This window comes from Zootoca vivipara, chromosome 3 (assembly GCF_965207765.1).
Source record: "Zootoca vivipara chromosome 3, rZooViv2.hap1.1, whole genome shotgun sequence".
NCBI lineage: Eukaryota > Metazoa > Chordata > Lepidosauria > Squamata > Lacertidae > Zootoca > Zootoca vivipara.
Window position 1 is genome coordinate 78,176,806 of NC_142586.1, and position 16,894 is coordinate 78,193,699.

General features: G+C 42.2%; 1 protein-coding gene across 1 annotated transcript; it reads left to right on the plus strand.

The window, feature by feature from the left end:
- Positions 1-978: 978 nt before the first annotated feature.
- SLC30A6 (solute carrier family 30 member 6) lies at positions 979-16,401 on the plus strand. Its single transcript, XM_035108308.3, has 14 exons — positions 979-1,028; positions 2,476-2,562; positions 3,623-3,707; positions 6,039-6,081; positions 6,920-6,985; positions 7,501-7,581; positions 8,186-8,221; positions 8,714-8,808; positions 10,143-10,191; positions 12,238-12,357; positions 12,448-12,550; positions 14,048-14,095; positions 14,690-14,758; positions 14,912-16,401. The coding sequence occupies exons 1-14, from the start codon at positions 1,026-1,028 to the stop codon at positions 15,410-15,412; spliced, it is 1,386 nt and encodes a 461-aa protein (XP_034964199.1). The 5' UTR covers positions 979-1,025; the 3' UTR covers positions 15,413-16,401.
- The last annotated feature ends 493 nt before the right edge of the window (positions 16,402-16,894 follow it).

The window sequence follows — 16,894 nt, forward strand, 5'->3', positions numbered from 1 at the left end:
GCTCTCACTTCCATACATCACTACTGGGAAAACTGTAGCTTTAACTATACGGACCTTTGTTGGCAAGGTCCTTCCCTGCTGCTCAGCAAAGGTGTGGGAGGGCACAATTTTCTTCCCACCCTAGTTGGAGGGGAGGGTTAAATCAAATTTTCACCCCCATTGCGGTGCACTAGGCATTACTAATAGAAAAGAAAACTGATACCACCTCTCAGAGGATCAACTGAGGAACAGTGGGGGTTTGGACCTCCCTGGAGAGAGTGCACAGCAATGGGATGTAAGAGTTTGCACAGCTCAGCGGAGAGGGGGTTCAGTTCGTGGCCCCATTGTGTATTGGAATGATGTCCTTGGGCCGAAAGAGTGCCCAGCCTGTTCTTAGTGGTTGAGAGTACAATATTTGTTCCTAGTTCTACAGCAGAGAGCATAATCATAGCAAGAATCTAAATGTGCTTGTGGCACTTGTACCAGTAGATTTAACACTGAGAGCACTGTGCTGCTCATTCCTTCTCTGCGGTCGCCTGCAAGGCATTCCCAAACGGCCAGGTTAAAGAGGGATACAACGGGGGTACACATGATGCATATTTATGATGAATAAATGAACGAACACATTGGAAGAGAGAGAGAGACGGTGCATAAAAACCAGGGGAGGTTTCCCCCGTGATCCGTTTCCGACAGCGGCTGCCTAAAAGCGCACAGCTCCTCTTCGGCGTGGGCGTCAACGACGCTGCGGCAACGCTACGGGCTTTACCAGACAGTTTCCCCGTTGCTTCATTCAGAGCTGGCGCATGCGCAGCTGCCTTCCGTCCTCTTTTTTCTCTCTCTCGCCCCGCCCTACCTGCCACAAAGCTAACTAAGGCGCCGCGGCATCCTTGAGGAGGCAGCGCCGGGGCGAAGGCTCGCGTCAGTTCCTGTTCATATGCTGGGCTCGGCCAATTACACGTCGGCTCCTTCGGCTCCCGCCTCGTCTCCATGGTGACAGGAGGAGCCAGCCTTTTCCGGCCCCTTTGGGGAGCCACTTGTTCCTCAACATGGTGAGTTGCGTTCTGTTTTCACCTCGAAGAGGGGCGCGGGGTGGGTGGCGGGTGGCGAGGAGGAGACGAGGGACAACGGTTGAGACCTCGGACTCAGCTGGCGCGGGGAGAGCCAGCGCGCACGCGCAGCTCGGGGGTGCGGCGCGAGGACCTCTCAGAACCCCGGTTCTGGCTTGCCAGTTCTTAAGGCTTGGCTTCCTTTCATTGGGTAGCTGCGGAGATTGACGTCACTTTTCAGAGGTCACCTCTCTGCGCCTCGTCATGGCACCGTGACGCTGCTGCTTCACAGAGGCAATGCGGTGTAGTGGTTAAGGAACAAGGCATATGAGGTTGCCAGCTTTCGAACCGGGCCCTGCAGCTGTTCCCTTAGCAGCAGTTTGAACTGCAACCATTAGCAAGTCGGTTGTGTGTTTAAGCCCATGCCCTATAAAAAGGTTCTCCTCCTCCTGTGGACTGACTTGACAATTTGTTTGAAAAGCAGGGTATAAAAATTAGCAACAGTTTAATGCAGTGGGTTTTGGGCCATGCCCCACCTAAGCATCTCTAAAATCCTGATGCCCCCCCCCCCCTTGTGACATATAATTCTTATTATTCAAAAAGTGAACTCCTATTCATGTGGAGGAAGCCTAAAAGGCCATTAACTATTAATTACTCATTCTCAAATTGCCCCTCCCCTTAAAAATCAAATTGCCCCCATGTGGGGCATGTGCCCCACGTTGGGAACCACGGGTTTAATGTGTATCAGATTTCTACTAGCCTGGACTTGAGGGGACAATCTTGACAAGGATGCCTGAGTTCAAACCCCTTTTTCAGCCACAGAGTTCAGTGGTAGGCCCCTGAGCACAGAGTTAGGTTATCTGATAGGCCATCTATTAGGCTAACCAAATTTATAGATCTAGTTACAGGTAGGTAGCCGTGTTGGTCTGGCGTAGTCGAAACAAAATAAAAAAAATTCCCCTTCCAGTAGCACCTTAGAGACCAACTAAGTTTGTCATTGGTATGAGCTTTCATGTGCATGCACACTTCAGATACATTCTTCAGATAAATTTATAGAGATATAGTGGAGATAAAACCACCTCAAAATTATTAGAGGCCAAATGGGTTAGAAATGTGATAAATTAAAAACAACCAACCAAACACTTGGTGCAGGATGCTGTGATAATGAGAGCTTCACTTACTGCATTCCTGCCTATTAAATGGCTCTTAAGGGAAGAGGAGCTTTTCCAACCCGGGCTTGGTCCTGCTTGCCAGGGTTAACTGTATTTATTCTTATCTCCTAAGTAAGTGTTACTTTGCGACAGTGTGTAACATTGGTGTGTAACTTCCCTTATAATAAAGGGCAGCGTTCAGAAATCAAGCACATTTTGGGGAATGTGATTGAAGAAATGGAAAGTTTCAGTAATTAAGAGATTGACAACAATTTGTGCTATTGCTTTTTTATTTGCAGGGGACAATACACTTATTTCGCAAATCACAGAGGTCTCTACTTGGCAAGTTAACACAGGAATTTAGATCAGTAGCTGCTGATCGAAGGGTAAAGTTTTCTTTTACAGTACAGACACTAAAACTCTAGTTACATGTCTTCTCAGAGAAATATACCTCTTAGCTTGCTGTAATAGAAACTTGATTCCAATAAATATTTGTTTTTCATTAGAATATATGACATTAATGAATGATTTTGGAAGAGAGGGGCATACTGCCATGTTGTTTCAGACAATATTTATGCTGCAGTTGCCTGTCCTTATTTACTCCTGTTTGATTTTAATTTGTTGTGTGATTTTGTACTACTTTCTGAACTGGTGAGAGTCTCCTTGCTGTCTATGATTTTATGAAGTTAGGGATGAGCACACTGGCTATATACTCCTCCTTCACCCATCTCCTCCTCCTCTCCTGGTTTATTTTCATGGCTATTTAGCCCAAGTTCCCCAGTTTGGATGTAATGGTTAATTCTCTCTTAATGTAAGCTAGGATCATTGTGCTGAAAGTGGCACGCCAGAGGAGGGGGGAGCACACTTCATAAATTGTTTTTGAGGCTTTGAATGACCATTTGAATGCAGTGTAGATACAGCTGTCTAGAACAGGTGTGGGGAACTTTTAGCTCACCAGATGTTGCTGAACTAAAACTCCCATCAGCCCCAACAAGCACGGGCACTGGCCAAGGATAATAGGAGCTGTAGTTTAGCAACAGCTAGAGGACCAAAGTTTCCTCACATGTGGTCTAGACTAGCAGTGGTTCACAATTAGCTAAGTACTGTGGACCCCCTGTTTTTTCAAAATCCAAGCGATGGAGCACCTACTTTTGAAAATTTTGCTATCTCTATGGTACTTTTTGTTATGTGAACGGTGCCAAGGACCCCCTGGCTGGGTTACACAGATCCCTGGGGGGTCCACGGACCACCAATTGGGAACCACTGGCCTAGAGTATGCTTCGCTGCTGTCTCTTGAGATCAGCAAGGGTGTTAAAGCTAATGGTGGCGTAAAATGCTAATTCAAAATTGTGTGAGTGTGTTACAGGATTGTAAGTTTTTTAATGACAAATAAGCTTTATTGCAATTCCCTTGTTAAGTAGTCACTTTAACTATTGTCATTTACAGTCATGGAAGATCTTGTTGTTTGGTGCGATAAACATAGTGTGTACTGGCTTCCTCCTTATGTGGTGCAGTTCAACAAACAGCATAGGTATGTTTATGTTATTGCATTTAAATGCTTCTGCATAGTAAACTGATAATAGTATTAATATAAAGAAGCAGAATCCTATATATGTAACAGAGTTAAGCAGTCTGTATTATAATTAGAAGAGTTGTAAATCTGCAAGCATCTTGTGATATCTAACTGTGTTTGTTATGTACTTCTTCCAAAATGTATTTTAATGGTCTGAGCATTCTTGTTGTTCCTCCCCTGGAGTATTCTTGAGGCAGGGCCTATTAAGAATAATCCTACAGTCTGTAAGCCTTTGTCTGGATTTGCAATTTATTGCCAGGTCTGTACCAGATGAATGCTCCTTGATCACACTGGCACTGTTAGTTCTTAAAGTACTGTGAAATCTGTGAAGCTAGCTACTTCTGTGCCGTTAATACTGTCCATATAGAAGAGGGGCACATTTTTCCACATTGCAAATATGCATGGATCACGGATATAATGACTACTTCCTGTGACTGGAGCTGATCATGACCCTGTGCACTTTTTTTGCCTTGGTTGTCATTTTTATTCTTGCTTAGGTTTTGCAAAAGCATGCCTTTCTTGGGTTATGTGGCTTGTGCAGTTATGTAGAGATTTTTTTATTTTTTAAAAAAACTTAAATCTGTGGCTCTGGTGAATGGGTAAGATAATTCTGACATATATGGTGCTCCTTTGCACCTAGTGCCTTCCTTGTTTCTTGGCAACCAGACCCCTCATATTGCTCTAGGCCAGAGATGTGGAACCAGTGGCCTTTCAGATGCTGGTAGACTAAAACGCTTGTGGGCCTGGGTCACGCTGTTTGAGGCTGATGGGAGCTCAGTGATATAGCAGGTGCTTTGCATGCAAAAGGCTCCAGCTTCAAACAGAGACACTCATGTCTGAAACCTTGGAGAGCTATTGTCTATCAGTGGAGACAGTACTAAGCTAGATGGACCAATGGTCTGACTTTGTATGAGGCAGCTTTGTTCCTAACATCTGGAGGGCTAGAGGTTCCCTATCCATGCTCTAGACCAGTGTTTCCCAACCATAGCTGCCAAGTTATCCCTTTTTTTAAGGGAAATTCCATTATGCTGAATAGGCTTCCTCGCGAGAAAAGGAAAAACTTGGCAGCTATGTTCCCAACCTTGTGCCTCCAGCTGTTTTTGGACTACAACTCCCATCATCCCTAGCTAGCAAGACCAGTGGTCAGGAATGATGGGAATTGTAGTCCGAAAACAGCTGGAGGCACAGGGTTGGGAAACACTGCTCTAGACATTGACTTGAAGGACAGGAGTGGAGTAGATTAGGCTTCCCCAAGCTTTATGGGCCTGGGAGCACATCTGAAAATTTAAGAAACTGTTGTGTGCACTAGAGCTGGGTGATATACTGTCTTGATATATCACCCAAAACTGATTTGAAGTCCATATTGTGATATTGGTTTCATAATTTTTGACATGACCTGCCAATATATTGTGAATCATGATGTGTGTATGTGCTGTGCGAAAATCACACTGCTTCTCTCGATTCCTGCAGCCCCTGTTAACTCTGCCAGCTCAGCTCTTCCCTACTTCCTGCAGGGGGCAGCAGATCACAAGAGCAGACACTGGCAAAAATCACGATGTGGGGGAAAACGTGAAGCCAGCCAATACCTCTACATTGCTCCATCCTTATTCCAGACATTGTGATATATCATTATATCACGCTGTTTAGCTGGTGATGGTGTTGAAAACCAGATATCGCCCAGCCCTAGTGGGCACCACGATACATCCATTTCATAGTAGAAAAACTGGTGAAGCTCAGAACATGCCTAAACATTCAGACTCTGAAACAAAGAACAGGCAAAAAAAGAAAGAAAAAAGAGGAACCTGCCCAAATAGGTAACCCTCCCCACCAAACAATCCCCACAAATTAAAATCAGACATTTAAAAAATGAGCAATTTTTCTGAGGGCCCCATGGTGCCCTTGGGCTCTTGATTGAGACTCCAGGAATAGCTGCTTACAGCTGTAGCTGCTGCTTGTCTTCCAGCTGCAGTGGAGCAGTCCCAGAATCTTAGCACTTACAATTCCCTTGAGCTGCCTTGCAACCCACGGTTTGACTACTGAGCATATGAGCACAAAGCATAGGCAACCAGTAGTCGTGATGCAATATTTGGAAGGTCACAGTTTCCCCACCACTATTGTAAAATGTGTCTTGTATCTTTAGAAGACATGGGTGTATGTAGGTAATGGTATGAAGCATTTAATCCTTGAAAGGAATATTTTGCAGGCAGGAGAACTTGAAGCTTCTTTACTATGTATTCATTCTTTATTGTGTAATTATGTGTAAGTAAAGTATAAACCTTCTTTCCACAGCTTTAACTGCATATACCTACCTAACTATCTTTGATCTTTTCAGGTATGTTTTACTTTTTAAAAAATCCTCATCTCATTTTGTAACACTTCCATATAATGTATGTGACTTTTCTTTATACTATTATCTAAAACCAGTGTTAGTCATACCCATAGTAAAGGTAAAGGGACCCCTGACCATTAGGTCCAGTCGTGACCGACCCTGGGGTTGCGGTGCTCATCTCGCGTTATTGGCCAAGGGAGCTTCCAGGTCATGTGGCCAGCATGACAAAGCCACTTCTGGCGAACCAGAGCAGCACATGGAAACACCGTTTACCTTCCCGCTGTAGCGGTACCTATTTATCTACTTTGACATGCTTTCAAACTGCTGGGTTGGCAGGAGCTGGGACCAAGCAACGGGAGCTCACCCCATTGCAGGGATATATATATATATATATATATATATATATATATATATATATATATATATATATATACATACACCCATAGTAGACCCATGGAAATTAATGGGCATGACTAATCAGGTCCATCAATTTCAATGGGTCTAATCCAAGTACAACATACCAGGAACTAAGACCCGTTCAACATAATGGAGCTTATCTGAAGGCAGCCCTGTTTAGGGAGGCTTTTAATGTTTAATAGATTATTTTATTTCATTTTTCTGTTGGAGGCCGCCCAGAGTGGCTGGGGAAACCCAGCCAGATGGGCGGGGTATAAATAATATATTATTATTGATTGATTGATTGATTGATTGATTGATTACTCTGTCTTTCTGTATGCAGTTGCACTGCCAAAACAACTTTATTATAATGAATTCTTGGAAACTGAGTTTTTATTAGCTAGATTTTGCTTATTTGAATTTCCATTGTTTTCTTTTAATATAGCTTAATAACATGCTTGATAAGTTATTGGGTAATGATGAAGAAGCCCACCCCAGCTTATTCATTTGGGTAAGTGATATGCTGATATTTCATGTCTCCTGAAAATATTTGTTCTAAAGTATGTGATAAACATGTAAGGGGCTTTTTTAATTAAAAAATGTATCAAAGTCTGTCTATGAAAATGTGTAAAACTTGTATAATCGGTCATATTTATATAAAGAAGTTTGGAACTTGCATGCAAAAATGGTATTGCATGTAAGATTTCATTCTAGCCTTGTTTTTGCCTGATACCAACATATATATTCGCTTCAGATGTGAGACCTTGAATGCAGGGATTGCCAACTTATGCACCCATAGGTCAGATCAGCATCTGTCCCCTACCCTGCACCATTTTATTTGGTCCCTGAAGGCCTTACACCATTTTAACCAATCTATGAGAAAATAATTTCCTCACAGTTTATTGTACAGGGCAAATCATTTAGCTTTGCAGGCAAGTCCCTCTGAATGTGCTGAGAGTTTACTTCCTGATCAGAATACTTGTCTGCCCATATTGATTTTAAAATGTTTGACCTCTCAAATTTCAGGTTTGAGAGATTTGAAGTCCTAGCAGTATTTGCTTCCACGGTTCTAGCACAACTTGGGGCGCTCTTTATACTCAAAGAAAGGTAGGAATATTGCTTGAACTTATAACTGATATGTAACAAGAGGAATGAAATAATGCCAGAAGTCAATTTTAATTTTTGACACAATAGTCTTCAGCTTGCTGCTTTGTACTGGTGTACATACATCTGATGTGTGACTAAGGCTGTAATCCTTTGGTCCTTGGGATTTTGTGAATCTCCCCCTCCATAGCCAGAGAAAGAGGTGCATCCTTGGAGTGGGAGCTCCAACCATGGGGGCCTCCCTGCAGCAGCAAAATCCAATTGCAGAGAGGGGTTCTTGGGACAGATTGGGGAAGGCATTGGATCTGCTCGGTCCAAAACCCTCCTGGTCCTCTAACCCTGTCCTGGAACGAGGCAATGCAGGGGTTGGGGGGGTGAACAGGCCCTGGGGCTGGTATATGTATTTGTGTGTGTGTATTATTTAAAAGGAGACCCTCCAAAGGGAGGCAAAAAAGAAAGATGGGCAATCCCTCAGCTTCTACCCTGCTGGCATGAGCTCAGAGGGATTTGGATCGACTATGCCTCCTGTTCCACCAGTAGGATTGCTTTGTAACAGACGTCTGGAAAGAACAGTTAACTGTAAAACTATTATTATTGTGTCTTGCAGTGCTGAACGATTTCTGGAACAACCAGAGATTCACACGTAAGTGCTTTTAATATGCAAAAGAATTGAATTAAATATTACAGGGATAAGGGGGAATGGCTAATACAGTGTTAATTCTCCACATTACTGCATTGTTAAATGCAGAACAATAAAGTATACACTGACATGATCTTGAGGCCATTGGCAAAATTCCATTTGAATTTAATGTCTCTCAATTGTATTTGTAGTTATAAATTAACTCTCATAGTTGTGGGGCAAGATATTTAAAAAGATTTTTATGTGTTTGTTGCTGAGGATGTAACACTCTTAGATAAATATTGTAGAGCAGAACTGTAATTCTACTGTATACATTGGAATAGGATTAAAGAAATAAGTTTTCTATTTCAATAAAAGCTGATTAAATGTAGCTAAATGAAGGAAGAAAAATAGGATGATAAACAGGTTAGTAAATTAAAAAACTGGCTAAGGTATCTAGTACTTGGTGGAATATTATGATAGCCAATGGCATTACAATTGATTTTTTGTTTTTAGGGGTCGATTGTTGGTTGGGACCTTTGTGGCACTCTCTTTCAACCTGTTTACAATGCTTTCTATTAGGAATAAACCTTTTGCTTATGTCTCTGAAGGTACGTAATGAATACATGTGTTAAAACGAGTGAATGTTCATGAGTTTGGAGATACGACTTTCTTATAAAAACAAAAATTACTTTCTGGGTAGCCACTATTTTTGACTGCCACGAAGCCCCTACTCTCCCCCCCAAATCTTCTTGTATGCCTGGAGGGCCTGGGAGAAGTAGGTGGTTTATCATTTGCGGTGGAGAAAAAACGTGCTCTCCAAATCGTACTGCCAATGAGAACTCTTTGCTGAGTGATGCTACTTGCCAGAGAGCCTGGGGCAATTCTTCCTGACAAATGTACTTGTGGATGCCTCTGAGTAACAGTTGTTCACATCTAGATGATGATTTCTCTAAAGAACAGTTATGGAAGGTGGAAGGTGTGTAAATCTTATGAGGCTTGCTTATGCACATGCCAGAGGCTGATTCAGGATAGTGCAACCAGTTCCCCCGCACGGGTCGCTGAGCCAAGGGGGCACCTTTCTGCGTCCTCAAAGCCTCGTAAGGGCCTGGTTTGGGAAGGAGGTCTGAGGGCTCTGACAGGGTCCTAGAGTTCTTCCACCTCCTTCCCAAAGTCTAGTTAGCACTTGCCCAGCTTTGAGAAGGAGTCGTGAGGACTCCAGAACCCTTTCAGAGCCTTCACACCTCTTTCCCAAAGCCCAGCACCTCCCTTACCCGGCTTTGGGAAGATCGCAGGAGGGCTGCAGGGAGGGCAGCAAATTTTGGCCTAGCACATGGTGCCATATTATCAAGGTCTGCACCTGCACATGCCTTTTTCAAAACGTTTTAAATGTCAGTGAGCTTAAGTGTTCAGTTTCAGATATATACTGGTCAAGCTATAGTATTTTTGTCTGATATTTTTACTTACTGCACTGTGGTTACTGTTGCTGGGGAAAATGTTTTATTGGATTTTCTCTTAGTGGGGGGGTATAGGATGATTTTAACTTTTGCATTGCTCATTCCGTCATTTTGCATTTTTTATTTCTGTAAGGCATGTAGGATTTCCCAGAAAAGTAGCCTATAAATATTTTAAAATACTGTTTTAAGAAACACCTGCTGCTAAACCCTGACTCACACCTGTGCAAACTAGTCTTGCATATTGTTCTTACAATATCAGAATACTATTACTGTATTAAAGTGCTAAAAGAACACTGTAGCTATGCTGGCACAATAAGTGTGTTGACCTGGAACAATAAAACATACATCCAGACCTATTATTTTCCTGCAGGCCTGACATAGAATTGCACTTGCAGTTTTCAAAAATACATTTCTGTGTGTTTCAGTGACTGACATGCTATCATAAGTATTCTAATAATAATATGTGCTATGGTGGGGTTTTTTTGTAGCTGCAAGTACAAGTTGGCTTCAGGAACATGTTGCAGATCTCAGTAGGAGGTAAGTTAAAAGGATGACATGGTAATAGAATCATGGAACCATAGAATTTTAGAGCAGGAAGGGATCCTTAGGACCATCTAGTCCAGGGGTAGGCAACCTCAGGCCCATGGGCCGGATGCGGCCCAATCGCCTTCTCAGTCCGGCCCACGGACGGTCCGGGGATCAGCGTGTTTTTACATGAGTAGAATGTGTCCTTTTCTTTAAAATGCATCTCTGGGTTATTGGTATGGCCTGCCTTAGTGTTTTTACATGAGTAGAATGTGTCCTTTTATTTAAAATGCATCTCTGGGTTATTTGTGGAGCATAGGAATTCGTTCATTCCCCCCCCCCCCAAAAAAATATAGTCCGGCCCACCACATGGTCTGAGGGACGGTGGACCGGCCCACGGCTGAAAAAGGTTGCTGAGCCCTGGTCTAGTCCAACTCCCTGCTATGCTGGAATCTCCACTAAAGCATCCATGAAGATGGCCATCCAACCTCTGCTTTAAAACCTCCAAGGAAATGAGAGTCCACTACCTTCCAAGGGAGACTCTTCCACTGTCGAATAGCTGTTACTGTCAGAAAGTGCTTCCTAATGTTTAGTCAGAATCTCCTTTCTTGTAGCTTGAATCCAGTGCTTGAAATCCTATCATCTAGAGAAGGAGAAAAGCTTCCTCCATCTTCCATGTATCAGCCCTTTAAATATTTAAAGATTGCTATCATATCTCATCTCAGTCTCTTCTTATCCAAGCTAAACATACCCAACTCCCTCAACTGTTTCTCATAAGGCTTGGTTTCCAGACTCTTGAGCATATTGGCTGTCAATATCCCTCTTAAATTGTGCTGCCCAGAACTGGACACAGTACTCCATCTGTGATCTGACCAAGGCAGAATAGAGTGGTAATTTTACTTTCCTTGATCTGGGCACTATATTTCCATTGATGCAGCCTAGAACAGGATTGCATTTTTTCTTTTCTTTTTTTGCTGCTGCTGCAAGGTTAATATAGAAGGAATAGTGGCTTTGGCCATGGGACTTGCTTGTCATGCAGTTTGACAAGACCAAGGGCTGCCTCTGACCTGCACCCTCTTCCCCCTACTAACATGGCCTCCCTGTAAGATGAGTTACTGAGCAGAGATAAGCAGAATTTAGAAGACAAGGTACATAATTCCTACATTTTCCAAAAGTATTCAAGTGTGGTGGTCTGTGTTTGCTCTCATTTGGTGTAATGGTTTAGAAACCTGACATCCTTGCTAAACCAACTGTCCTATGCTTCCATCTGGTCTTGGGAAAAGTGGGTTCCTGGAAAATGTTTCTAGAAAATGTCACAATAATATGAAAGTATTTTGAATTTGCTAGGTTGATATTTGATGGCATCTGTCTCCGCTCTGGTTAACATTGTGAAACACCTCCCTCTTTGAATTCCCCAATAACCTTTGTATCCTGTCCGTCATCAGATCATATGGTGGCTGGTGATGGCCTTCATGTTAAGTTTCTTAAAATACATATATGAAAAAGCAAGATGATTCCCCATGTCCACTTTTGCATAAAAAGCTGCCTTATACCAAGTCAGACTATTTGTCTGCCTAATCCATTCTGTCAACACTTGATTAGCAGCAGCTTTCCAGGATTTCAGGCAGAATTCTGTTTCCCAGCATGTGCCAGTTGATCCTCTTAACTGACGAATGATGCCAGGGATTGAATTGAGAATCATCTGAATGCAAAGTGTGTGCTCTGCCACTAAATAAATAAGTTATAGTTGGAGAGGCCATCATGTCATTTCAGTAGCTAAAACCTTTTATGAAACTGGGCACCATCAGTTAAAGCTGGGAGGAAATATGTGTAACTAAAATTGAAGAGCTTTTTCCTTGATTTTATTTCAGCATTTAGGTATGCTCCTGCCCCTTTTATCATTTCCCTCAGCAATAAGGCTCCCACCTGGGTCAAGTAGAGTTCCCTGTCTGCAGAGGGACTGCCATAAGAGCCACCACTGTACCTATAAATTGCATGTGTTGCTGTTTCACTGGATGTTTCCACTATTGATACATGTTATTCCTCGCTTTCTTTTAGTTTGTGTGGGATCATTCCTGGGCTGAGCAGCATCTTTCTTCCACGCATGAACCCTTTCATCTTGATTGACCTTGCAGGGGCTTTAGCTCTTTGCATTACATACATGCTAATCGAAATTAAGTAAGTACTCATGAACTTAACGAAGACATTCATAGATAACAAAGGCTGAAAAACAGGTCTGCCCGCTAATGTTACCCTTGTTTCTTTCAGTAATTATTTTGCAGTAGATACTGCCTCTGCTCTAGCCATTGCCTTGATGACGTTTGGTACCATGTATCCCATGAGCGTCTACAGTGGAAAGGTATTGCTTCAGGTGAGCCAATGAGAGAAGTGACTTTGTGATAGCATCTTTCAGTGTAGCCAAGGTTGGCAGCACCCATTTAATTTAAAACACACAGTCTCTCACTTTATGAAATGTTTAAAAATGTTCCATATTGCATATTACAACAGCTGCCTATATGATACTGGACCCAATTTAAGATTGCTGTTGGTATATAAAGCCTAGAATGACTTGGAACGTGGATAACTGATGGAGCGCCTCTCCCCATATCATCCAGCCTATACTTTGAGATAGTTGAGGGGGCCTCCTTCATGGTTCCAATGCTGAGTGTGCTCTGTCATGCTGGGATGCAAGACAAGCACTTCTTGGTCATTGTGCCACACCCCTTTAATTCCATCCCCCTGGGAGTGTGGCTGGCATAATCACTGTTGGCTTTCCACCATGTAGTTAAAAACAGAGCTTTTCTAGGTCTTTAGAGGATCAGATTAGTTTGTTCTGAATTTGAGTGCTCTACTGTTGTAATCTTTTATTTGTTTTACTCGCATTTTTGTCTTCATGATTGTATTTTTTAAGACTATGGGGTAGTGTTGTGGGACCTTCTGATGGAAAGCAATCTCCAAATTTTACAAATAAATAAATGTAAATTTTAAAAAAAATTCATTGAATTGTAAACAAAAGCCTACAGGGGCAGAAAAAAGGCCTGGTGAGAACTGAGCATGCTCAGGGCCCCCAACAACCACAGAATGATACATGCCAGTCAGGAAAGAAAATCTGGAGCAAAGCTGTCAAGTTTCCCCTTTTCTCGTGAGGAAGCCTATTCAGCATAAGGGAATTTCCCTTAAAAAAGGGGAGAACTTGACAACTATGACCTGGAGGCGTGGGTGGGGAGGGTTATGGAATGGAGTATCCTGGGAGGAGAACACGGCTAGTTTGCTAGAACGTTGAGCAAGAACGTGCCTATTAAGAGGTGAAAAGCACAGTGTCGTTTTTTTAGAGTCCCACTTTAGAGTCCATAGTGCAGGCATCCCCAAACTTCAGCCCTCCAGATGTTTTGGACTACAATTCCCATCCTCCCCGACCACTGGTCCTGTTAGCTAGGGATCATGAGAGTTGTAGGCCAAAACATCTGGAGGGCTGCAGTTTGGGGGTGCCTGCCATAGTGCGTCCTCAGCAGAAGCAGCTTTATGGGTGTAGGGGATCTGCTATGCTAACTTCCTGGCATGTGAGCTGCTATTCCTTACCAGAGTGGGAGGTGACAGGGAGGTCAGTGTGGCACAAACACACTGGTGGAGCCAAATCTAGTGGTGTTCTTGGTGCATTTACATTATGCCAACCTCCCTGCCCCCTCCCTTCCCCTCCTTCCTGTTAAGCAACGGTAGCCATCTGCCAGGAAGCTGGCATAGAAGTTCCACTCCATTTAGTGAGCCACTTTTATTGTCTTTATATTGATTGTTGAGTCATTTAAGAACTTAGGGGGGGGGAACCCTCTTTGGCAGTTTTTAAAAGTAATAGTATTTTTTGTTTTTTCAGACAACACCACCTCATGTGATTGGACAGCTTGATAAACTTATAAGAGAAGTAAGTTAGTGTAAAATGTTACATTGGTATACAGTGGCCAGGGCCACCCTTGCCCCAGAGCATGCACAATATATATTTTTATGGGTTGTGTATCCAAGGGAGAGGAGGCAATATTTCCTTATTTTCTAATACTGGTGTTTCAGTTTTCCGTATCAATGAAATATTCTGCTTTTTGTAGGAATTTGGTAAACAGCATCTCCCATTAATTTTCCAATGATCTCTTTGTTCACATTTTTAGCTTGGATACTATAGAAGCTATAGATACACATTTTTTTTTAAAAAAAGAACATTGTTAATACTTTACTAATAAATTAATATATAAATATAGAATGTTCTGATCAGTCTTATGAGATGTATCTGATGCTGTCTTGTGTTCCAAGTGGCCTTTTGAAGAATGCAGTTGGTGGAAGTATAAATAGGCTTACTGTATATATTGATCTTCTGCATGTTTACATAGAAAACACATTGATTTCAAGGAGGCTGGACTCCAAGTGAGCTTTCTATTAACACAACCCTTGGGGCTTTATGAATAAGCTGTCAGAAGCATTAGCATTTTAATACCAATATTTTGATCCATTGTGTGTCTTCAATTAGGTTTCTACATTGGATGGTGTCTTAGAAGTACGAAATGAACATTTTTGGACATTGGGATTTGGTTCTCTGGTATGTATCCCCCCACCTGGCTTTATTTTATTTTTTCAAAACAAAGCATGTCACTCTTTTTAATCACATCACTTGAAGATTGTTTCTATCCTGCACAGTTTATATGCTTCAAGTGCAGGGGAGAGATGAGCTTATTTTTCATTTGCTTTCTAGGCTGGATCAGTACATGTGAGAATTCGAAGAGATGCTAATGAACAAATGGTACTTGCTCACGTGACCAATCGGTTGTATACGCTAGTGTCTACGTTGACTGTTCAGATTTTCAAAGATGACTGGATTAGGCCAACCTTGACCTCTGGACCTATTGCAAACAATATGCTGAATCTTTCAGATCATCACATCATTCCAATGCCACCTCTAAAGATGGCAGAAAACTCTAACGTGGCTACATCTACTCCAGCTAAAGCAAGTAGTCCACCTCCAGAATTCTCCTTTAACACACCAGGCAAAAATATGAATCCAGTCGTTCTCGTGAATACTCAGACAAGGCCCTACAGACTAGGCTTCAGCCGTGGAACTGTACCTTACAGCAGTGTCTTCACACAAGGATTTGGAGTCCCAGGAATAGGGGCAACCCAGGGATTCAGGACTGGTTTAATAAATGCTCCCCACAGATATGGAACTGGCACTCAAGGTCAGCCCAGGCCCCAATAAACTATTTCCCATATTTATTGTTTGATTATTTTTTATCTATTTTATTGCTCACTTTTTTCTACAAGACTATTCATATTTTTTAGATGGACCAGGATCAAATATTCCCAATCATGAAAATGTGTTTTTGTTGCTTCATTTACTATCTCACGCAGTTACTGCTCTCTGACTGTAAAAGTTGCAACTATACAAGCGGTGAGCTTATTCATGTTTTATTTTTGCTTTTGTAAGTGATTACAGTACACTATATCAATGGAGCTTCAGAAGATAACAAATTTGGTCAGAAGTGAGGTTCTATACCGTTTTCTTGATGGTGATGAAGAGTGTTTCCAATTACCAAATTTCTCCAAAACTTCTTTGCATATGATGTAATCATACAATCATTTTTAAAAGTTACCTTTTCCTTAATTGGAAAGGTGTGTGTCATATAAAAATGGCCACTTGGAGGTCCAACAAACCCACTTGAAATCTTATTTGACATTAAGAGATGCTTATCTAAATAAATACTTTATATTGCTGCCAGGTTCACAAGAGTTATCAACTCTCATATGGAGTTAACTATCACAGATTCATTTTTATTTCTGTCATCTGTGTTTGACAGTGTGCTGGGAAATCTTAGGGTGGTCCTTTTAAACTATTGGTAATCCTGTTTGAAGAGTTCAGAGTAGTGGCATGGTACCGGTATGTGGAATGGATGCTTTGGTTAACCCAGTAGCATTTATTTAAGGAAACACTGATTTTAAAAGTTCTTTCCAGCTGCTTTTTTAAAACTGATGGTACCTCTGCATGAAGGTAAGCAAGGTGCTTAAATGGGAAGTATAGCAACAGGTCAGTCACTCTGTTTTTTGTTAGCAGTTTCAACTAGCATGATCAGTAACTGATTTGAGTGCATATTTTAATGTTTTGCTAATAAGTATTGTGATACTTTTCCCTTCATTCTGTTGCCAGTGAAAATTTGTATACCACCTGCCTACATTATATACTGTACTGTACCTAGTTTTCCTTCAGTGAGTCCTTACCTACAAGGGCACATGATTTAGATTAGTTGGTGACCAGCATCAACTTTACTTTTCTACCACGGAAAACCACAAAGTGTGGCTGCCTCTCTCCTCCACCCTGCTCTCCAAAACAGTCACACTAACAGCATGCATGAAACCAGGTTGCTGTAGCAGACATGTGGACTCTCGCACCTTCTTCCTACCTCTAGGTTTCTTTCCTGGCAGCCATTTACATTCCTACCCTCTCCTGTTTGTGATTCAGGGGACCCTTCTGCAAGGAGGAAATGGGGGTGGTGGTTTGATTTCAGGATTTGGCTTTTCCACCTTCCCTTTCCCAAATGCCTTGCTGGATAGATACCCTTCCTTTTCTAGCATGTCCGCTGCTGGGTGTCTGGTTATTTTGATTGTGAGACATATCCATTTAATGCTAAAAGGGCACATGATGTTCTTTGAGGCAGGACAACCGTACCAGAGCCATTTCAGGTTT